The following is a 23,746-nucleotide window of genomic DNA, read 5'->3' as shown; positions in this document are numbered from 1 at the left end:
GCAAGAGAAAAGGCTCAGGATGTGTGGGCACCAGCTCTCACCACCTACGGAAATTACCAGGCCGGGGAGACAGTTCCATGAGCAGCACATGAGCAAAATAAAGCTCTGTTCGTGGGATCACAAACTTTTGCTGCTGGAAGGGATGCTCTCCCCTCCAAGCCACCCTCCCCATCACTGCCAGTTATTGTTCTAGAATGCTAATTGGTTCAGCTCACAATCCTGCTCCTGAAGCTTCCCCTGATTGCTCCTTATCTCCTGTGGGGACAACAAAGCTGGGGCTCCGGCCCTGCAGTCCTCTACACCAGAACCCCCAGCAGACACCATTAACAAAGTGCCACATTTTCTGCTTGGTCTGGATGCAGCCTCTGAATCTGACTCAACACAGCACTCCAGGCAGCCTTTACCAATCAACCACTCTCAGCATGAAAACCACATGCCTCCTATTGAACAGAGAAACCCAGAACATTAGCCTGGCTCTTTGCAATCTCACTTTGACTTCTCTTTCCACCCTCATCTCCCATCACTGCTTCTTTACTCCAGCTTGAACTGCTTTCCTTCTCAAGCAAACAGGCCTTTTTCTCACTCCTCAGAGCCTCTGTAGGTGAATCTTCCCTCTGGAATGTGGCAGACTGCTTATCTCTGAATATCTGTTTTACCACCTCCCAGAGTAATAATATTTTATCTGGGCAAATGGACACCCAGCTAAAAATATTTCCTGGCCTCTAATGAACCTGAGGGTGGCCATGTGACTAAGTTTTGGTCAATGGGCTGTGTACCACTTTTTTTTCAAGCTTTGCTCCTAAAGATTTTGGCTGGTCAGGGGATGGCAAGAATCCAGAGACAGAGGTCAGGTGATGAAAATGACAAAGCCACCCTCTCAACCCTGGCCCAATCTCCTTGGCCTGCTAAGTAAGAGTGAGGTGCACGTCTATCCTGTTCAAGTCCCTGAAACTTGGCATCTTTTGTTCTGGTGGCAGCTGAGTCTACATCCTAACTATATACCCTTCCACATGCGTCCTCATTCCTTAAGTCCAGCCTCCAGGTAGCCTCTTCAGTGAAGTTTTCCTGGAGCCCCCAGCTCCTCAAGGCTCCCCAGTGCTTCATGCACACCTCTCACCAGCATCATCTAAATCAGAGGATTGTGTGGCCTCTCCTTGGCAACTTCTCACCCCTCCCACCCAGCCTCGACACGTAATGTCTGTTCTAAAGTGCAGACCGGACCACGTTGGCCTCTTGCTCCCACTGCTGCAGCCCAAACCTCTTGGCCTGGTGGTCAGTGCCTGACCCTGGCCTCCCCTTCCCCTTACAGGGGAGGCCCAGGCAGTGGGGTGCCCTGCTCCAGCAACTCAGCTGGTTACAGTCCCCTCTGCGTGTGAAACACGCTGTCCCTCGTGCTGCCGGCCCCACCCTGGACTGCGCACAGGGCCGACCCCACCCAGCCCCAGCCTGGCTGACCTGAAGTAGCCGCTTCCTTGCCGGCTGGAGCCTATATTGTCCTGGTTCTCATTTATGAATAAGAACAGGGACAAAGCATGAGAATTGTACCCGATCTTTGTATTCTTCTCAAGTGGCCTAGGAAGTCTCACGTTATGTTTAACTGTTCCCAAGGCCTCTGTCCTGCCCCACCATCCATATGCATTGCCACCCCCCCCACCTATTCCTCTGAACTTCTGGCTGCCATGACCCCCACAATGAGGCCCGACCCTGACATCCCGTCCCAGCCTGCAGCCCCCTCACTTCACTGGCAAACAGTGCACGCAGCCAAGGGGCAGGATGCAGCCAGGCCTCAGCCAGCAGAGGGCTATTTTGGGACAGGGAGGATCCCGGGAGGATGCTGGTAAGGGTCAGAGTAGGAAGGGAAGGACGTAGGCTTCTGCCCATGATTATGTGTCCCAAGCCCTCTGGACGCCTCCCAGGGGCGCAGGGCTGCCACGAGGAGGAACACACCCACCGCAGGACTCCAGCCCCGGCCGGCAGCGAACTGGGGGCAGGCACGGGTTTGGGGCTGTAGGCGCCGATCCCAGCCGGCCACCGCAGGCAGGAAGAGTGCGTGTTTATTTGTTGTGTTCCGACAGCAGCGATTTTGGCGTCAGGCAAGGGGTGGGGGATCAGAAACCAACCAGGGTGGGGCGGGGGATCCGAAACCAATGGGATGGCAGACAGAGAACATGAGAAAGAATCCAATCAGTTAGGAACGAATACTGGTGATAATTTCTTGAATGTTTACTGCACATCTACCATGCACGGGGCACAATATCAGCTGCTGGCAAGACAAAAGTGAACAAGGCCTTGGATTTGTATGTGGCACTTCATACAATTGCAGAAGTCCTCCCACAGGAATCAGGGGACTTAGAGCTGTTCAGAAAGTTGTTTCTAAACTCTGACCCTAATGAAATCACTGGAGAAGCAGGATTTAGGTGTAAGAATGAATGTGGTGTTTTCCTTATGAACTTGGGGATTTGCAAACATTCCGAATGTGAGAAGCCCACTCGGCGTAACTTCAGCGATCTGGGGAAGGTCGCAATCAATGTGGAGAGCTCAGTGCTAAGTCTGGAACACAGTAGGTACTCAGTTAGTTCAGTTAGTGGGCAGCAACAGTAACTGGTACTGTTCATACCAGGTGGGCTTTGGTGCCCGGGTGGGAAGCCCCGGGTTGGTCAGCGGGAGGCAGGTCCAGGGACTGCAGGCCTCTCCCATCCTCAGAGATGCTGGATGCCACAATTCCAGTCCCTGAGACCCCTCTCTGTGCAGCTCTTCAAGTCCTTCTCTGCCTGAGTGTCCAAAAAGCTGGGAGAGCATCTTAGGCCCCTTCCAATTTGGCCTCAATTTGGGGCCTTCTCTTTAACTTCTCCTAGTGCTCCCACCCTGGCTCTGACATATACTTCGGGCCAAAATGCCCTCTGGGGAGTCCTCTAGCCTTGGGGCACCCCACCGGGGAGGCCCCACTCTCTCCCTGTTCTCTCTTCTTGATGACGCGTTCCTCCTCCCTCCTGCCCCTCTGGTGTATCCCCCACGGAGGACCTCTCCAAGCCCTTCCTTCTCCTCACTGGGTCCCTCTCCCCACCAGCTTCCACTACTCTCCAGCTTTCTCCACACCTTCAAGACCCCTGGGTCCCACACAGATTCCAGGGAGGCAAGTGAGGAGGAGACGAGCCCTCTGCCAAAACCTCTCTCCTGCCCCAGCCCTCCCAGCCCCAGCTTCCCCTGGATCACCTAAGCCACTCTCTGAAGCAAAAAATTGAGACATACTCATCAGGCACCCACTCCAACGGGGCCGGGGCATTGGAAGCTGCGGGGGCAGCTGTTTTGCTTTCCCCAATTGGGCAGAGAAGGGAGAAGGACAGGCCTCTGCTTTGCCATAAATGTGCAGCCCACATTGCCCCAAACACCAGGACGTGATGCTCAGTAAGGATTCCCTGTCATCTTTTAACTATAAGAGGCAGTTGAAGAAATAATGATAATAATAACAGTGCTTAGCAGGAACCAAGCAAGGCGCTGAGTGGTTTCCAGAGGGTTACCTCACTGAAAGCTCACATACACTGTGAGGGGTGTACTACCCTATTTTTCAGACCAGACAACTGAGGCACAGAGTGGTTAAATATCTCTCCGCAGGTCACAGAGCTGGTGAGTGTCAAGCCTATTTCTTCAGGGCTCCAGTATTCCATACTTCACAATGGCCCGAGAATGATGGGGAAACAGACACGATGACTGGACTCTGGGGTTGCCCCAGGAGCACCGAGGCCTGCAGGCGCTCCGCCAGGCCCCGGCACCCACCCTCGCCTGAATCTCATCTGGTTAATCTTGGCATTCCTCTCCCAAAAGCCTTCCCAGATCCCAGGCCCAGGGGGTGGGAGGGGGCTTCCCAGGGCTTCTGGACACCCTGTCAATTAACCCGAACGACCTTCTCCTCACTGGGGCCAGCTGAATCCCTTCACGGTCTCACATCTCCGGTAGCAGCTTCCCTGAGCCGCGACTCCCGCCCCAGCCCACTCTGTCTCCGGCTGAATGTGGCCTCTCCATCTCTCCCGCCCATATGCTCAACAGCTGTCGGTCTCCCTTCTCTGGCTGGGAGACCCCACATGAGGTCACCAGGGCCCCCCGGCCCTGTGGAGAGGAGGGCCGGCTGGCGAGCCCAGCACGTGCCCGGCCAGTGCCCATGGTAGGTGCCCACCTGACCACAGCAGGTAGGGACGGGGCCACACTCCGAGCTGGCAGAGACCCCGGGCAGGGCAAAATCCTCTGCGATTCCTTCAAGGTGCTACCCCCAACCCTTCTCAAGGGCTTCCTTCCTCAGCCTCCAACAGCCCATCCCACCCACTCCAGGGAGCAGTGAAACTTTCTCATCTGTCATTCTCATAGCTTAATAAGAATGGTTGGGAGTCCAGGAACGTTCTCAGGGACTATAACTTCTTACTGTTGTTAACTGTGGACAAGGTGATTAAAGCCCGAGCCCCCAAACCTCCCCCCACCCCCCGCATGGGGTGCAGCACTGGGCAGGAGCTCAGTGTGCAGCTGTAAAATAGATGACAGCCATGGGCGGAGGAGGCTGTGTGAGAGAGGAGCAGGCCCTGCAATAGGTATCCTCAGTACAAGATCCGCCCACCGCAGGGCTAGTCGATGGAAAAAGTGAGTGTGAATCCAGATGAGATGGCTGACTGCATGACGGCACCTCCCCTCTCGCCCTTTAGTGTCTGTGTGTGTGTATGTGCATGAATACACTGCCAACACACAGAGCCTTAAACCGCCTGTTTACTGCAGGGGAGGTCTTACAACAACAGGGAAGTTCATTCGTTCAGGAGACAAACATTTGGGAGTAGCTACGATGTGTCAGAACTGGAGACCCAACAGGGAATAGGGAATCAGAGGAGCAAGGCCCCTGCCCTTGCGGAGCTTATCTTCCCCTCAACTCTGCACAGCACTTAATAATGTACAAAACGCAGCCACGTTGTCATCCGATTATTTCACAACCACCTGTGCGCACCGGCTCCAACCCATGGAAGAGTTTAGGAACAAATGACTGACTGAATGAATGATGGGTAGGCAGATGAAGGGGGGATGGGGGGGCCAATCAGCAAGTAGACAGAAGGCAGACACGATCACTCCCATCTTCCCAATGGAAGGGACACCCACTGAGAGGGGCCTCTGGAGTGTGGTCCCCTCCTGCTGTGGTCCCTCACCTGGGCGCTGGGCTCCTTACCTGGTGGGCAGTTACACCCTGGAGACGTGTTCAGGGTCTCCCGGCGCCTCCGTGAGTGAAGCTTCCATTTCTGCACAAGGAGACAGAGAAGAGGAGTCACTGGGAGCTCACAGACGCCAAGGCCCAGAAGGTCAGCTGGTGGAGGGGGTGGGGAGGAGGGAGGGGGTTGCACAGTGATAGTGGGGGTGGGCAGCTGGCAGGAGGGCTGCTCCTGGATCAAAGACTGGCAGTTACGGCCTTCTACTGGCCACTGGGTGGGTGTCTGTGTAATAGGAAGCAGAAGGAGAAGGCCCTGTCTTGGTAGCCTCAGTGTCTGGTGTCTTTGGAGAACTCTTAAAGGAAATTAACCCCAACTGCAGGGTCCTATAACCCACCACAGCCTGCCTGCACCCCACGCTCATGCATATGGTGACTCGCTCTTCTCTGCCTTCTGCCCACGCTTTCCCATCTCCATCTGGGCTCCCGACTGGATCCTGGAGGCAGAGGCAGGGCCTTCTGGAGTCCCTCATTCCCGGCAGGTGGGGGGCTGGGGAGGTGGGGGTGGGGAAGACTGTCCACATCCTTCCACCAAACTTCCTCCTCACCCCCTCGTGAATAGCTGAGCCAATTGGAAGGCCCCATGGGGTGGTAGCAAGACTCCCCCGACCCTTAGGGAGCTGCCATTTACATGGTAGGGGCTGGACAAACACATGCAAGATGGCCATGCAAGGCAGAACCCCCATATGCGAGGTCCTGGGGGGTCCAGGGCATAGAGTGGGAGTGGCGGGTTCAGACGTGTCCAGGTGACTGCCAACTTTGGTCTGCCTGAGTGTCAGGTGGGAGCTGAGTGACTGGGGGTCTCCAGGGACACAGGGCAGGGAGGAGGGAGCTGGCTGAATCCAGGGTGTAGGTGTGTTTTCTTGGCCTGCCCGGTGTTTATTTTTAAAAAGTATTAAATCCCAACATAACCGCAAACCTTCCACAGTCTCAGTTTCAACAGCCCACGCAGCTCACTCCCTCTGAAACCTCAGTCCTGAGATCCTTCTTCCCTACCAGCACCTGGCTCAGGATCCTACACCTTTCTACCGCCCCTCCTCTTGTTTCACTCCCCTCTGGGCCCAGCTCACATCTGGGGTTGTGATTATAATCACCCCCTGTCTACACTGGCGACTCTCTTGAAGCCCTTCCCCTTCACCACATTCTCTGGACTAAACCACCAACCTGGGAAGATCCGACATTTCCACCCACCCCCAGAGGCTACATTAGGCAGGAGAAGGCACAAGACAGTTCCCGATCCTTATCTCAAATGAAGGCCCCGCCCCTCGGCCATCACACTGCAGGATGGGTTTTCCCACATTCTCCCTCCCCAAACCGCCAACACCCTTCTCCCAACTTCCCTCTTAACAGTTGACACTGAGAAAACAGAAGCAGGCAGAGGAGGCTGCCAGAAGTCCCCAGGCTCCACCTCCACTCCCCCGGCCTGTCTGTGCTTGCAGCCCCGGCCAACCCCCTCCCGGCCAGCGGCACCCGTCACGCTGGAGGACCCTCCAGCAAGTGCCCCCCACCCCTGCATCATCAATTTCCTCCTTTAGACTGGATCATTTGCATCAGGAGTCGGCAAACTTCCTCTATAAAGGGCCACAGGGCATCTGTCACAACTACTCAACTCTGCCTTGATAGCAAGAAAGCAGACAGATACAATTTGAAAACCAATGAGCACAGATCTGTTCCCATAAAGATATCTTCACAAAAACAGGATTTAGCTGTAGTTTGCTGACCCCCGGTTTATATCAACAAGCAAACGTGCTTTTATTCCTTCCATCATAAAAAAGAAAGAAAGAAAGAAAGAAAACTTCCCTCTTGGCCTTTTCTAGCTCTTTTCCTAAAAGAACTTGATGAAAGTTGTCTACCTTCGGCCTCCTCCTCTCCTGGACCCCTCCCCTTCCCTGAACGGCTCTCCTGGAGATCTCCGAGGACCACCGAGGCACCAAGACCAGTGGGGTGGTCCCCGCCTCATCCCACCTGCCCGGTTGGCAGCACCTGCTGCCTCCACCTCCTTGACACACCTTCTTCCTGGGCTCCAGGACCCCCACTCCCCGGGCCCCTTGCACCTCTGGCACCCTTCTGGCTGCTCCTTCTCGGAGTCCTCTGCCGGTTCCTTCTTACCAACCTAAATGTGAGGGCTGCAGGGCTCAGCCCAGGGTCTCACCTCTTTTCCCTCCACATCGACTCCCTGGTGGTCTTGCCCAGTCTTTTGGTTTTAAATGCCATGCACATGTGATGATGCCCACGTTTGCACATCCAGCCTGGACCTTTCTCTGGAACCGGAAATGCAGATGCATAGACCCAGCTGCTTCCTTGACATCTTCACGTGGATGTCTCATCGACACCTTAGAATAAGCCCATCAGGTTGAGCTTCCCACTCCCCAGACCTGCTCCTCCCACCAATCCCCCCGTCACAGGAAACAGCAACTCCCTCCTGCAATTGCTCCAAACCTCAAAATCATTGAGACCTCTCCTGTCTCACCCCACAGCCAGTCGGCCAGCAACTCTGTTCCCTACCTGCAAGACACCCAGGAGGGGACCCCTCCTCAGGCCTCCCACAGCTGGGTCCAAGCCACCCCTCATCTGGCCCAGTTACTGTGATAACCTTTGTGGTATGTTGGGGTTTATGAACCCTAGAAGATACATGTTCTTAATCCATTCCTCTGGGACCTTGTAAATATGACCTTTTGAAGATGTTATTTCTAGTTAAGGCATGGCTAACTAAATCAAGTTGGACTTTAATCTGGATTACTGGGGCCCTTTAAAAACAGAATGAAATTCAGATGTAGAGAGAGAAAGCCAGGAGAAGCAAGAAGCCAGAAGCCGATGGAACTCAGAGGAGAAAGAAGATGATATCATCATGTGTTTTGCAATGTGACAGCAAAGCCAAGGACCAGGCTCACCAGCAGCCAGCCCCAGAATGCCAGCCTTCGGGGAGAAAGCACTGCCTTGCTGATGCCTCGATTTTGGACTTCTCGTAGCCTCAAAACCATGATTCAATAAATTCCCAATGTTTAAGCCAACCCATTGCATGGTATTTGTTTTAGCAGATGGGAGACTAACACAAACTTCTAACAGATTCCCGTTTCTGCTTCTTGTCCACTCCAGACTATTCTCAACTCGGCAGCCAGGGTGGCACGGGGCCTCCTTGCTGCTCCCGCATGTGCCAGGCTTTCTCCAGCCTTTGCACTTATTAGTCCTTCTGCCTGGGATGCTCTTGTCCCATCTACCCACCTGGCTCCAGGACAGTGAGGCCTTCCTTGACCCTACCCCACCAGTAGGCTTCCGCTATGCCCTTCCCACTTTATTTTTCTCCTTAAGACTTTTTTGGGGGCTTATTTATCTTGTTTATTTATTATCTTCCTCTACCACAAGAATGCAAGTTTCACAAAGAGATGGATTTTTCAGTCTGTTTTATTCACCCAGTGACTCAAATAGGGTCTGGCACATAGTAGGTGCTCAGTAAATATTGGTTTCTTAGAAATCAGGAGATTTCACATCAAGTTGTGATTTCCAGCCTCTCTTGTAAAACAGGAGGATCTGGAAACTGGGCCACGTCCCCATGGTAACAGTCAGGCAGTGCCAAGCGCTGGCTGCCCCTTTTAGATGGACATATGCTGTCCAGGTCACCAAAGAACCCTTCCCTGGCCAGCTTCACCCACTCAGGCCACCAGCCTGGCCCCTTTGGGCATCTGAGTTTGAAAGCCCTGGTGAGAAGCCTGAGAGACCCCCAGGCTGATGCTCGGAGCAGGTGGGCAACTTTCTGAGACCTGGGCTGGACCCCCAGCCTCCCTGACTAGAGAAGTCTTCCTGCTTCCCCTCTGCCTGCAGCCAGGGCCTCCTGGAATGCCCTGCACGGCCAGAGCTGAAACATCACCCGCCTGATCACCACAGCTATGAAAATGCCTATATCAGTATCAAAGGGAAAATGCCAGGCAGCTACTCTCTCCCCCCAGAGAATGCAGCTCGGCCTGGGGCTGGGGTGTAGGGGCAACTCCCCCCTTGCCACAGTCCCAGGCAAGAGCTGGCTCAGTCTGTGCTACAGGGAGGGGGAGCCAAGTCCTGGGGAAGGGGCAGGATCCCATGAGCTCTGCACTCGACAGTCATGAACTTGAGCCTGCCACCTCCCCACTGGGGGAATCGCTCCCACCTGCTGCTCCTACACATTATTGTCAGGCCCAGATAGATAATGTAAATGAAAGTGCTTTGGAAACCATGAAGCATTTATCAATGTCGGATACAATTACTAAATGGTAGTTAATACTGATAACGATAGCTACACGTATTGAGCACTTACTGGATATGAGACACTGTATTAAGTGCCTTTGGGTTAAAAATATCATTTAATAATTAATTTTGAATATTATTAATTTAGGTCACCTATTATAACTCCTCTGTCCTTGGAGGCTGGGGTGGGAACCTTGACGCTATTTGGGGTGGGCACAGAGGAACAAACTCTGATGAAGCATCCACCAGGTGCAGAGCTTGGCAGTGTGATATGGGTGTGAGCTACATAAATTTGGGGGTGCTGGGCCTTGGGGTCTAGTCCAAGATCTCTCACTAATTGTGTATGAAGCTGGAAATACAACCTTTCTGCACCTCGGTTTCCTTGTCCATAAAATGGAGATAATATCAGTTATCCTCTACACTACATAGGATGGCTGGAAGAGTAAAGTGAGATGAGATCAGAAAACAAAAAAAGAAAAGGCATCCAGGTGTGAAGAAGAGTGGCTGCCTGCTATGCCAGTCTGTTTATCTTAGTGGCCAAAGGCCATTCTCCCTGGCACTGGAGCCAGGCCTGTCCTCCCACCTGCCCCAGAGGGGCTGGTGTGGCTCCATTGGCCTGTCCTCACTGCACGCGCCTCTGCCAACACACGACCAAGTTCCCTGCACTTGTCTCGCCTCCTGGGAAGCAAGGAGGCAAGAGGAAGAGTGAGCAAAGGCCCTGCCTGCAGCTCTGCTGTTGACCCTAAGAACTAGAAGCCGTGGAAAGGATCAGACTGGGCAAAGCTCCAGCCCCTGTGCTGTCACCCTGACCGCAATGACTGGCACAGAGGGGAGGCTAGATTCCATCTACGAGGGCCCTTTTTTTTTTTTGAAATTTAGTTTTATTGAGTATATTCACATACCTTACAGTCATCCATGGTGTACAATCAACTATTCACAGTACCATCATATAGTTATGCATTCATCACCCCAATCTATTTTTGAATTTTCCTTATATCAGAAAGAATCAGAACAAGAATAAAAGATAAAAATAAAAAAGAACACCCAAATCACCACCCCCATCCCACCCTATTTTTCATTTAGGTTTTGTCCCCATTTTTCTACTCATCCATCCATACACTGGATAAAGGGAGTGTGATCCACAAGGTTTTCACAATCACACTGTCACCCCTTGTAAACTACATTGTTATAAAGTCGTCTTCAAGAGTTAAGGCTACTGGGTTGGAGTTTGGTAGTTTTAGGTATTTACTTCTAGCTATTCCAATGCAGTAAAACCTAAAAAGTATTATCTATATAGTGTGTAAGAATGTCCACCAGAGTGACCTCTCGACTCCATTTGGAATCTCTCAGCCACTGAAACTTTATTTCGTTTCATTTTGCATCCCCCTTTTGGTCAAGAAGATGTTCTCAATCCCATAATGCCAGGTCCAGATTCATCCCCAGGATTCATATCCTGCGTTACCAGGGAGATTTATACCCCTGGAAGTCAGGTCCCACGTAGTGGGGAGGGCAGTGAGATCACCTGCCGAGGTGGCTTAGTTAGGGAGAGAGAGAGAGAGAGAGATAGAGATAGAGAGAGAGAGAGAGAGAGAGAGAGAGAGAGAGAGAGAGAGAGAGAGAGAGAGGCCACATCTGAGCAACAAAGAGGTACTCAGGGGAAGACTCTTAGGCACAATTATAAGCAGGTTTAGCCTCTCCTTTGCAGTAACAAACTTCACAGGGGCCAGCCCCAAGACAGAGGGCTTAGCATGTCAAACTGTCAGTCCTACGAGGGCCCTTTTCATCACATGCCCTCAGAGCTGCTGGCTGGGCTGGCTGCTCTGATAGAGAATGAGAGGGCCCCCTGGGGGCAGGGGCGGGGGTCTGTGTCTCTGAGCCACACTTGAACCTAAATACTGCCTTGAGGTCTGTGATGGAGGACTCATCCCTGCAGCCTCCAGAGAGGGAGGGATTTGGGCTGGGCTTTGGTGGTTTGGAGAGATGGAGATGCGGGTGTGGGGGTCATTCCACGGAGGAGTGAAGGCACAGAGGCAGGATGGGGGGGCTTAGTGCTGGCTCCCCATGGCCCGAACCCCAGGATGGGCAGGCGAGGGCTGGCCCTGCAGAAGGGGTGTGTTAAAGGGATAGCCCCTGTGCAGCCCCACATCCAGAGAACAGGCAGCTGGGCAGGGTGAAATCAAAGCAGAGGAAAGCAAGTTGCCCATCCCACATCCACAGAAACTGCTCTCCTCTGGGGGCCTGTGCATGGGGGGTTGGGAGGAGGATGCGTAGGATGCCCAAGGGACTGTCTTCTCCCTCCCCCAACAGCTCTTTTCCCAACAGACTTGGCGCCTGATCACAGACTCCCAGGGCATGAAACAGGGCCCTGAGGGTCGTCCGGATGCCACCAACTGCCTCTGCCTCCGTGTGTCACCAGAACCACAGACAGATGTGGCTCCAGACTCTGCATTTAAGAAAAGTTGGGGAAGGAGGCATCTGTTCCTGTGTGAGTTTTCTAGCATTCACATTTGGAAGTTCTTCCTTCTAGCTAACCTAAGGCTCTGCTGCTGCCTCAGGGGAGTTGAGGAGCTGGGCCCTGGAAGTGACTGTGTGGATGTGGGTGGGAGCCGGGCTGTGTGGGGCCCGAGACCTCAAGGGTTTCAGGGAGTCTGGGGTCATCTCTGGGCCTAGAGCAGGGTGAGGCAGGGGCCCCCTACCACGGGGCTGGGGCTGAGAGTCCTGGGATGGAAGTCAGGAGCCTCTTCCCTCCTTCCTTCCCTTCCACACATGGGCACTGATCACCTTGGGAGAGTCTGCGGACGGTGCACATCAGTGGGAAGTAACCACTGTGATGAGAGCTGAGGCGGAGCGGGGCTAGGTGCTGACAGCCAGGCTCGGGGCAGGGATTGGCCTGGCTCATCCCAGGGAGGGGACAGCTGAGCTGAGATCTGAAGGAGCAGGCACCGGGGAGAAGGCTAAGGGAGGGCACAACAATGAGCTTCTTCTGAGCAGGCGGGTCACTGATGCATGTTACCTCATTTCACAATCACCACAACCCATTTTGTGAACGAGGAAACGGAGACAGAGAGAGGTGAAGCCACCTGCACAAAGGCAGGCAGGAAGGGCAGAGGCAGGCTTTGAACCCAGGAAGCCTGGCTCGGAGCCCAGGCCACTCTGCTCTGTGCCTCTGGCAGGTAAGGCTGGGCTCTCAAGGAAATGGAACACCTATTACTACTGTATCGATTATACCAGGGCACAGCTCAAAGCATTTCCCAGGTTTTCACTTTTTTAATCTAATAAGAGGTAGATATTCTTATTCTCACCACCCCCATTTTACAGAAGTGCAACCCAAAGCACAGAGGGGTTTGGCAACTTGTCCAGGGTCAAACAGCCAGTAATTAGCAGTCGAGCTCCAGCCAGTGCTCTGAGTCGAGAGCATGCACACCATGCGGCTGGACTCAGAAGGTGAGGGGAAGTGAGCCATCAGGGATGCTGGGAGGGCGGCAAGGACTAAGAAATGTGGTCTTTGGCTTGAGTGCAATGGGGAGTCACTGAAGAGTTTTAAGCAGGGAGACAGCATGACCGTATCAGCCTGACTGCCGTATGGACGCTGATCGGGGCAGGGTACAGCAGATGGGAGCAGGTGAGTTAGGAGGCTCCTGCGGCAGCCTGGGAGAGTGGAGGGTGGCTCGGGCTGGGGAAGGGCAGACAGTGAAGGAGCGGCGAGCCCAGGCGCACAGGCAGCTGAGAAGGCGCAGCCAGTAGGGCCTGGAAGGGGTACTCTGTAGGCTGGCACATTCGCAGAGGAGAGGGTATGGGGGAGCGCTGGACATCCTGCTCAGGTTAGACACGCTGCATCTGAGGTGCTTTCGAAACATGCTCATGGAGATGTGGGGTGGCAAGTGAGAGATGGGTCTGGAGCTCTGGTAAGATGAAAAACCCACACATTACAGTCAGAGCTGTCCAACCATGGAACAGGCAGCTGCATAAGGTAGTGAGCTCCCCATCACTAAGGGTGTGTAAACCTGATGACCAGGGATGCTGTGGGGGTTACTGGTAGGGCACATGACGTACAAAGGCTCTTTCTTCCAACACTGGTTGTATGTAGCAGGGAGAGCCTAGAGGTGGCAGGGTCACCCTCTGGCTTCCCATGCCACCAAGCCTCCCCCACCCCCAGGAAACCTCAAATGCCAGCTCACAAGGAGGTGAAGAAGGCTGCCCCTAACAGAGCCTGAGCTAATGCCTCTTTAACTTAACCCCATTTCTGCATCCTTTCCCCAGAGTTCACCTTTCCTAGCCTGCCCCATATGCCCCCCTTTCAGAGTATGACCCGAGGCAGAAAACTGCAGAGGTTTGGCTGGAGAGGTGGCTTTACAGGGACATCTGCAGCTTAACAGGTGACTTTGCAGGTGTGATATCCCTCAGATGGCAGAATTCCAGGTCCTACGAGAGCCTCTTTGGGGAAGACGTGCCCTCTGCGGGCCACAAGGCCTTGCTGCTGGGACTTAGAGAACAGGTAAGCACAAGCTGGCCTGGTGGAAGGGCAGGTGGGCAGGGAGAGGCTGCGGGAAGTGAGAGACACTCAGAGGACGAAAGGACAAGACTTGACTCCGGTCTGTGAGGAAGCCAGTGAGTGCGCCTGGGGGTGGGGGTGGGCTGGGATGAGGAAAGGGGGCGAAGAGGTACCAGAGGCCCAGCCCACAGGGACTCTGAGCCTGGTGCTTCCAGAAAATCCACAATAGGCTCCATGTGGGGACACAGGGCCTCAGGATCCCCTCGAAGACCAAAGGCCATGCCTCTCAGGCCAGAGAGTGTCTCCCCAGAGAGGCCCACAGCCAGGGCAGGTGGTGGAACCATCCGGATGGGAGTGGGGGCAGCGTCAGCACGGGGCTGCTGTTAGGGTCTCCTGGTGACCCACGGCCTGCCCCAACCCCTCCCCAGACCTGGACCTCAGTTTCCCTTGGAGGAGCCAAGTAACTCCTCAACAAACAGCTTCTGAGAAGGGCAGGATCCAGCCAAAAAAAGTGGGAGAAGGATTCCTGAGATTTGTCCTGAAACCTCCTTTTCTTCTGGACTGCAAATCCTCAATTGATTTTATACTTTTTGGGTAAAAAACCCCAAACCACTGGTTACCCTTCTTTAACTTCCCAGGCTTTCAGAGAGCTGAGTGCACCGTAGGACTTTTATTGATGATTCACTGCCACCCTCAGTCCCTCGGTCACAGCTTAGGACCTAGGTAAGGGGTCCAAGTTAAATTACACAGGGTGCCCCAGGCACTGGGGCCCAGGTAGCTCTCTGGCTTTCACAGGGAGTGCTAGGCCTGCTGCAGAGTACAATCACCCGAGGAGCTTGTTGAACACCCCAAGCCTGTAGGGGAGGGGGTCCCCAAGTGATTCTAATGCATCCAGCCCTGTCTGGGGGCGGACTCTGAGGGCATACAGACGTGATGAGAAGGAGGGAGAGGATAGTTTTAAAACGTTTAGTTATTTCAGGAGTTTTACCCCTGTCTTGCTCCAAAAGAGAATTTCAGGTGACTGACATAGACAGACAGATACACATATTAAAGAGAGGCAGAAGGAGGTATGAAGGGGAAAAAGAGAAGCAGGGGCAGGGTGATAAAGGGAACTAGGAATGAGGCGTGTACAAACACCCCTGCCAAAGGGCTTCCCTACACCACTGGGTGGGTGAGCTCCAGGTTTGGTACTGAGCTTCCTAGCGGTCAGCTCAGTGTCCAAAAGGCAAGAACAAACCCCGGGAAGCCCAAGCATTCTGGAAGCCAAGGCTAGGTGGAGACTCTTCCAGGGTCCCCATCACAAGGCCCGATGTGATGGGCAACTTTCAAGGTCATTCTTACAACAAACATGGTGATGCGCATGGGGGTGTCTGGGCCAAGGGCCTGATGCTAGGACAGTTCAATCACTGCCACTTCTGCAGGAGCCAAACAGATCCCCAGCCCCTGGCCTGTCCGACCTGCCTCAGCAGACTTAGAGGGGTTTGGCACTTTATTCAGGCAGGTGTAGTGCTTGGCACAGAGTAAGTGCTCAATAAATATTAGCTATTAATAACATCGCAGATATGGTGCTGCCCCATCTCATCTCCTCCAGTGATGAGGTAGATGGTAAGATCACAGTTGCCATTAACTAAATGACTTCATTTAATCCTACAACAGGTGGGTGTCTTCCCCACTTTTCAGATCAGGACACTGAGGCTCAGATTACCCAACTTGTTCAAGGTCACACAACTCGTTAATGGCAGAGGTCCATGCGACACTCAACTCTGTAAGCTTGCCCACATCACTATTACCAAAACCCAAATCACTCCAGGCAGCCTGGGCAGGTGAAGATGCAGCTCCTGATGCATGGGAGTAGGGGCTGGGAGGGGCTGGGTGTTCCCAGCTGCTGTGTATGGTGCGAACACCTCACTCTGAGCCATCCCCACTCTCCCAGCCAGGACCAGGAATGTAGCTCTGATTTAGTAATCATTTCATCCTCTGCTGGTTGCTGCAAACCCCCCACCTCTAGGATAGGTCCTCTCAGCAAATGCTAAGCCTCCAGGCTGAGGGGCAGGGGCCATGACTTGAGATGCCTTCCCTAGCCTCAGCAGATAGACCTTACATCAACAACTGTCCAGGGCCACCTACTATATGCAAAGTTCTGAGCTAGCCTCATTGAGGGATCCAGATACAAGCAAGCCAGCATCCCTGATCAAGGTGTGTGAGATAAATTAGGAGACAAGACATTTAAGGTAATAGAGAGGAGGGCACAGAACATAATGTGGTTGGGGATGAGTCATGGATGGCAAATTGACGGACAGAATGAGTGGCAGTCTCGGGCACAAGTTTGAGAAGGATTCTGAGGCCTGCTCCAGGCTTAGGGGAAAGAGTATGCTGGGTGATTAGTCATGTCTGCCATGGTCCCAGCAAAGGCCGTGTCTATCTATTTGCCCTTTATGAACTAAATCCTTGGCTCAGCCAGAAAGAACTGCGGGGAGAGGACCCACTTTGAGTTGGTGTGGTGTGGGAAGGCTTTCTCGAGGACTTTGGTGCAAGTCTAGAATTCTGAGGAATAAGGGGAAAAGGTGAGTGGTCAAATTGTAAAATTATGCTTAAGGCAGATATTTTTTCCCTGATGCTTTCAGTTGTTTCCCCACCACTTTCCCATGAGGGTCAGCAATTTAATGACACCCCATCTGGTTTGGAATTATCTGCTAATTTTCACACCTTTGGAGAAGCTATAAAATAGAAACAACTCTCCATGACTTTATAATAATTACATCCCTGAATTTTAAAAATACAAACAACTTAGAGTTATTAAAAGGCTCCTCATCTTGAACACAGACTTATACTTTCACTAGTTAATGGTAGCTTTCAGGAATGCTGGGCTGGAAAAGATTCTGAGGTCCTATGTGAGCTCAGTGGGGAAGGGTGCTGCAATGGATTAGTGATGTCTGCTGAGGACCCCAGAATGGGGAATGTATGGCCACCACCTTTCATGTTAATTATCCGGAAAGGAGAAGGTGTGGTATAGAGGAGGACACCTGCTGGAGGCTGGGAACCTATCCCTGGTTCCTCTGATACCTGGGTGTGCCGCCTTTGGGCCTGTTTTCTCATCTGTAGAGTGGGGGGCCTGAGGGGCTCTGAGGGGCCTCCCTTTCTGAACTCCCCAGGACCATTCACAAGAATAGTTGTGTACTCAGTGTGTGGAAGGAGGAATTAATGTAGGACTGCCACGGGGGGCTGCTTGCACCTGAGGGCCCCTGGGTCTAGGGTCTGTAAATTGACTGAAGTCCAGAGCAGTTGTGATCTACACAGGACAGTGCACACAGACACCCCCCAATCCCTGCCACCCACATACTTCCCCACCCTCGTCCTGGCATCATTGCAGTCTTAAGGGACCCTATCCGGAGCCCCAACTTTAAGCCTCTGCTTTGATCTGTCCCCTGAATGACTCTGGGAAGGACTGAGAGAGGGCCTCTGCACACACCCCATAAATGTGAGACATTCCTAGTATAGTTATTATTAGGGATCAGGGAGTCCTGCCTGGGGTCCCCCAACATTCTAGCCTGGCGATTGTCCCTCTCCCAGGGGATTCCCGGGGTGGACATACAGTGACATCAGTGTGCTCATCTGTAAAATGGGGGAATGAGAACACGTGTGCCTTCGAGAAGTGGTGAGTAGTAGAGAGTAGTGCTGGTAACATGCATGGAGCACGAGGCGTTCCGATCACAGTTGGTATTATTGGTGTAACTGGGGGTGGGGGTCTGCCTGGCACCCCCCCAAAATTCACCTCGAAGGTGGCTGTGGGTGCCCTTGACTCCCCCTTGACCCTACAAAACGGATTTGGCTATTTTAAATTCCACTCCCTTCTCTGTCACTCCACACCCACCCCCTAGCCCTAGGTGACATCTGATTTCTTCCATTTGGGACATTCCAGTTTATTTCTCCACAGCAAGCAAATGAAATAACAGGCAGCTGGAGCACTCGTTAAGGGCCCCAGACCAAGAGAGAGGCGCTGACAGAGAAGAGTTGGGGCTGGAAGCCACACTCGCGGTCCCCAGGGAGCCTGCTCCTCCCCAGCCTCCTCTCCCGGCTCCGACCCCCTGCTCCCAGGGGCTCAGCCTCTGCTCAGCTCTGCCCTTGGCTCTCCCCGTCCCAGGCCTCCTTGCCTCCCGGGCCTCTGCAGCCTGGCTCCATCTGCCCCCGGCCTTACAGGCACTCTCTGCTCCCCACTGGGAGAGGTAAGGTGCCTGTGCTCCCTCCCAGCGGCTCCTGCCTCCAAGCCACTGTGCCCTTCTCAGGGTCACTTCCTCCATCCTTCAGGGTGTGGCCCAGGCCTCCCTGCACCAGGAAGGAGCCCTTGCCCCGGGTCTAGGGAGCCCTCTGAAAGCACTCACTTGGTCCTGGCATGGCCCTGGGTCATGACACGCAGACCCAGAACATTCTCCCATCTGCCATCTGCTGAGGGTCTCACAGTAAGCCTGGGAGGAAGGCAGCGCCTGGATTTTATAGAGGAGGAGCCTGAGGTTCAGGGTGGGAGTGGCACAGCTTGTCTAAGCCATGAGGCTGCAAAGACACAAGGCCAGGCTAGAATCTTGGTCTTGGATCCCAAAGCTCACCAGGGGCCTGCCACCCCCATGAGAGCAGGGAGGCATGGCATTTCCAGAGAGTCGGTTCCTAACTCAACCATTTCCCCCTCTCTTCGCCTTTTCCTCTTCTCACCCAGGATTCTCCGCCTGTCTCAGTTCTCCGTCCTCTGCCTCACCCATTCCTCTCTGTTGCCCTTTGTTCACCCTGGAGGACACACCTAGGAAAGCCCCCGGGCAGTGTCCCTTAGCTGCCCCCAGGACACCTTTGTAGGCCCAGAAGCTGCCTCTACAGCAGCGCTGTCCAGAACTTTCTGTGATGGTGGAAAAGTTCTGTATCTGTGCTGCTCAATATGGTAGCCATGAGCTACAGGTGGAGCTGAGTTTTAAATTCTATTTAATTTTAATTAATTTAAGTATAGTCACATATGACTAGGGGCTCCCCTATTGGACAACCCCACTCAGACCAGGCCACCCACCACCCCCACCCGTAGGATAAGGCCTTCCCTCTTCCCCTGCTGACCTCAAATCCCATCATTGGAACCAACGTCCCCAGTCACTCCTCTCTGGCCCCGTGTTTCCCCTTAGTCCAGGTCACATGCCCCTCTGGCCTGCAGCAACCTCCTGTTTGGCCTCCCTTCTCCACCTTAAGTCTCTCATTCTAGGAACAAAGCTGCTCCCCTCAAAACCCATAAATGGTCCTCATTACTTTCACACAGACCTACCTGTCACTAAGGCCCCTCTTGACCTGGGCTGTCCCTCTCTCTCCAGCCACCCCACCCTTCCAGTCCTGCTCAGTTCTCTGGCCTCCAGGCTTCCCACACTCACCCCTTTTGCCTGGCAAACTCCTGTTCACCCTTTAGGTCTTAGCTTGAAAATCACCTCCCAGGAAGCCCGCCACGACCACCACCAACACGGTCGCCACCATCATACTATGTCACATGCAATACATTCCCCGGGTCCCCTTCTACTTCCACTGTTGGAATATTTTGCACATGGCATGGTCAGGGTCCATTTTCTTCTCTGGGCTCCTATTTGCTTGTAAGTTTGGGAGGGCACATGTGCGTCTCACACAATGCCTGACCCACAGCTGGCTCTCAGTAAACATTTGCTGAATGAATGAACGAATGAACAAAGAAATGTAGCAGGACACTGTGGAAAGACTGTTGGCTGTGATGTCAGGAGGCTTAGGTTCTAGCCCTGATCTGCCATGAACTTGCCAAGTAACTCTGGACAACCTCTCTGGGCCTCAGTTTCCCCTCTGTAAAATGGGGCATCAGTTCAGATGATTTCTGGATGCCTTTCAACTCTGGCAGGTGAGACGTCTAGAAGTCAGTATGATAAAAATGAAGCTACAGTTTGGAGGGGAGATGCCAGTTAAAACGGTCAGCCCTGAGACCCTGAGCACATGAGATTTGGTCTGGCTGAGTCTTAAGCAGAGGAAGGAAGCCCTGGGAAAGGGCTGGGGCACACCCTGGCCAGCAGGAGGGTCTAGGAGAGGAACTGAGCCAAACCTCCAGGGTCAGATGCTTGCCCCTCAGCATCCAGGGCCCTGAAATACCTGGGTGAACCCCCCACTTCCCTGACAGCCTCCCCACTGCCCAGCAAGCCCATCTTCATTCTCAGCCTGCTGGTAAAGGCTGCCTGCTCACTTCACTGAGCCCAACACCCAGGGGACCGGAGGCGCCCTCGCAGAGTCCTCTGGATTCCCTGGGGCCTGGTAGAGTGTGGGAATGAGCTGGTAACGGTAGTCATGGGTGCACCACAGCAGCAGTAAGCCTGCCCTGTGAGTACCCTCTCTGCTCTGGCCTGTGCCCTCCCTCTCCTGACCACCTCCCTGAGAGGAGCCTGCCTGTAGGGAATGGATGGGTCCTGCCAGAATCGCAGCAGCACCCCCACCCACAGGCTGACTTCCAAGGCTTCCCACCAACACCACCATTCTGCAAGCTCAGAGGGGTTAGGTTACTTGCTCCAGGTTGCAAGGCTTCTAAGCAGCAGAGTGGGAATAAAAACCCAGGCCTGCTGGACTCTACCACTGTGCTCTTCACGATTCCACACCACCTCCCATCCAGAAAGAGGCCCCTTTCCATTTTTCCCCATGGAACTTTCCCCAGCCTGCCTGCTCCAGGAACTCTTCACAGGCTGCCATGGCCCTTCACCTGCCCATCCTCCCCTTCAACTGGATGCTCTGCTGTCCAGATGCCCCTAAGTCACCAGGTCTCACCATCTCAATGGCCAGCCTTTCCTCTGGTGGCACCAGTGAGACTGCATGTCCCTCCTTTCTGGGACATTTTCACATTCCCCAAAGATTGCTGGCCTGAGACACACTAGGTGCTTCCTGAAGCTTAGGGGAGTGGCGCTTAATCAAAAACATTTTGGTAACCAGAGACAGCTCAGCATCCTTTTCTCAGCAAAACACACAGACACAAACGTCCAGGATCATTCCAAGAGTCCTAGGACAAGGAACTCGGCTTAGAACAAGAGAGTGTGAGCTAACTCGTGCCCAATGTGGGCAGCACCAGTGTGGCCCACACCTGAGCCCTAGTGGCTTGGAGCAGGAAGCAGGGACCTGGACACCACCCCCTGCAAGGACTCCCCCTCTATTCCCTGCAGCCCCTTGGATGACTCAGACTCCCACCCCCACCCACTCCCTCTTCCCAAGAGAATGTAGCCATAAAAGTCAGGCAGCGCCGACCCTGAAGGAGGTGAGGGGGAGGGCCGCGGGGGCCCAGCAAATTTTGGCCCAGGCGGCCGGGCGCGCTTCCCGCCGCGTGGGCGCGGGGCCGCACTCACACTAACCCGGCCCGGCCCCCGAAACAGAGCAGAGCAACTTGCCAGCCTCTGCGCACCCCGGCGCGCGTTGCCTTCTTCCTCCACCTGCCCTGCGCGCCCAGGGCACTCCCAACACACGAAGCCGGGTGGGGGGTGAAGGGTGGGGTGGGCTGCCCCAGACGCAAGCCGCGGGGTCACGCACACGCTGCAGCGTCCTCCCGGCCCCTGGTAGGGCCACGTACGACTCTGTCCCCACCCCTCCTGCAGACAACATGTGCGAGTCCGAGCGCACCGTGCGGCGCGGAGAGCGAGCGCCCGTGGGCACCGGCTGGTCAAGAGCGTGGAGGCTGCGCGAGGGGGCCCCGCGGGGAGGGATAAAAGCCAGCAACAAAGAGCACAGACCTCGTCCAGCAGTTGGTTGACTCGTCCCAAAATAGCCGTCTCCATTTGCTGCTCCCCGCGCTCGGCTTCCAGGCGCAGCATCCGGGCCTGCAGCTCGGTGGTGCGAAAGTGGGCGAGCAGGCTGAGCGCCAGCGAGCACAAGGCCAGCGCCAGCAGACAGCACGACCCCGGGCTTGGCAGCCGCGCGCAGCGCTCCGCCGGCGCCACCGTCCTCGGCGCGCCCAGCTCCTCCCGGCTGCGGGCACCCGCAGCTGCGGCTTTACCGGCGCTCTCGGCTACCATCCCCTCGCGTCTTGAGAACCAATAAATAAATAAATAGAATAAATAAAGGCGCGAGCCGCTGCCAAACGGCGCGATCCAGACTGCGGGGCAGGGGGAAAGGGCTGTGCCGCTGGATAACGTCCCTTTCCTTTGCTCCCGGCAAAGCGGACCGAAAAATCAGCAAGAGAGGGAAAAAGGCGAAAAACACAACCGATGGTAACTGGGGTACACCAAGTGAGGAAAAAATTACTTGGAAGAATGCTCTAAGTCCAGGAAAAGTTAAGGGAAGCTGGCCGGCTCTCCTCTCCGCCGCGCCTTTCCCTTCAGGTATCTATCTCGCGGTGTCGGTCCGTCCTGGTGTCTCGCATCTCCCGGGCGAATCAGTTTCAGTCCCAGGCCAAAGGGGCGCACATAGAGGGCCCCATGGGCAGCGGTGGGTCGTGGCCGCTGCGGAGGAGCACTGGGGCCGATTCCGGCGCCTCTGTAACTTGACACACTCGCTGCGGCTGTACGGATCGGATGAGCAATCCGTGCTACTTCCCAAACTAATCTCTCCCGCCCCGCTCCCTCCTCCTTCACTCTCCTCCTCCACCTCCTGCAGGGCCGACGGCTTGGATTTGTTTATTTATGCAAACTCGCCCGGGGTGGGGGGCGTGGTGCGCAGGCCCCGCCGCCCCAGGCCGCCGGCCCCAGGAGCCCCTGTACCGCGCTCCCTGTCTCCTTTGAAGTGACACTTGGGGTTATTTATAGGCAGGAAGGGGGTGTGGAGTGTAGCCGCGACTCGCACTTCTCTCTCTTTCCCCGGATTCGCCCCGAGGCGAATTGACCTGCCCCTGCAGCCGTGGGGCCGGCACCGCTCGGTTTTCTGACAAGTCGGCAAAGGCTGTCTTTGGAACCCTCCAGGAGCCCGGCTGAGTTACTGGCAAGGCATCCGGATGGATCCCCACGTGCTAAGCAGGCCTATCTGAATTCCTTCGGCGCCACTGCGCTCCAACCCCAACCCCTAGGCGTTCAGCCCCTCCTTCCCCAACCGGACTCCACCTTGGGCTCAGCACCCAGCTGACTTCTGCAGCTCCGTCAGGGCCCATAATGGGCTCATTCCAAGGTGCAAAGTCGGCGCTGCAGGGGGCAGCAGAACTGGAGCCCTTTTGTGACTTCCAGGATCAAGACATAACAGGAGAATAAAACCTGAGCAAAGGGTTTGTTCCAGAGCTTAGTAGCAGTGGGTCAGTCCTGCTGCCTGCCAGGCACGGTCTGGATTTGAAACCCATTCCATCCCTCTGCTGTGGAACCAGCCTGCCCCAATCACCCCAGCCACCGCCTTCTTTGAAATGTGAGCACTTTCCACACATACCCATGCTCTATCTGGGAAAGACTCCTTCCTAATGGCTAACACCGCTCCCTCCTTCTGTCATCTCCTGTGCTCCAGTGGAGAAAAGCTGGTGGCCTGTAGGGCATTTTCAAGTTTCCTCTGAGACCCTCTCTTTTCTGGTCACCTCCCAAGAGACCTTGTCTCCTTGTGCCTCTCAACATTCCTGCAAATGAGGTGGTGGGATTGAGTTTGTGGAGAAAGCGTACCCCTCTTAAATGGCAGTCAGGGGAGAGAAGCCTGGCTTCCTGCTGACCTTGAAACTTGAAAAGGTGGGTGGTATTAGTATTCCATTTTATAATGACAGGATATGTCAGTATAAGCTTCAGGTTTTATATGTGGCCTGGTGGACCTTAATACGTAATAGTTTCATGGCATACCTAACAGAGTGCACTGAGCTTGTACTTATTATGTAAGCGAGAGTACTTATAATA

At 54.4% G+C, this 23,746-nt stretch overlaps 1 protein-coding gene across 15 annotated transcripts in view; it reads right to left on the bottom strand.

Annotated features, from left to right (window-relative positions):
* COL13A1 (collagen type XIII alpha 1 chain) overlaps positions 1-22,474 on the bottom strand; it is a 144,171-nt gene extending 121,697 nt beyond the window's left edge. For all 15 annotated transcript variants that reach the window (XM_037804703.1, XM_037804717.1, XM_037804712.1 and 12 more), the window contains exons 1-2: positions 21,683-22,474; positions 5,198-5,267 (exon numbers count right to left, since the gene is read on the bottom strand). In XM_037804703.1, the coding sequence (XP_037660631.1) occupies positions 5,198-5,267; positions 21,683-21,964 (352 nt within the window). In that variant the 5' untranslated portion in view covers positions 21,965-22,474. The remainder of the gene's footprint in view (positions 1-5,197; positions 5,268-21,682) is intronic.
* Between the last annotated feature and the right edge of the window lie 1,272 nt (positions 22,475-23,746).

Source organism: Choloepus didactylus, chromosome 15 (genome assembly GCF_015220235.1).
Source record: "Choloepus didactylus isolate mChoDid1 chromosome 15, mChoDid1.pri, whole genome shotgun sequence".
Taxonomy (NCBI): domain Eukaryota; kingdom Metazoa; phylum Chordata; class Mammalia; order Pilosa; family Megalonychidae; genus Choloepus; species Choloepus didactylus.
This window is presented reverse-complemented; position numbering and strand designations above follow the sequence as displayed.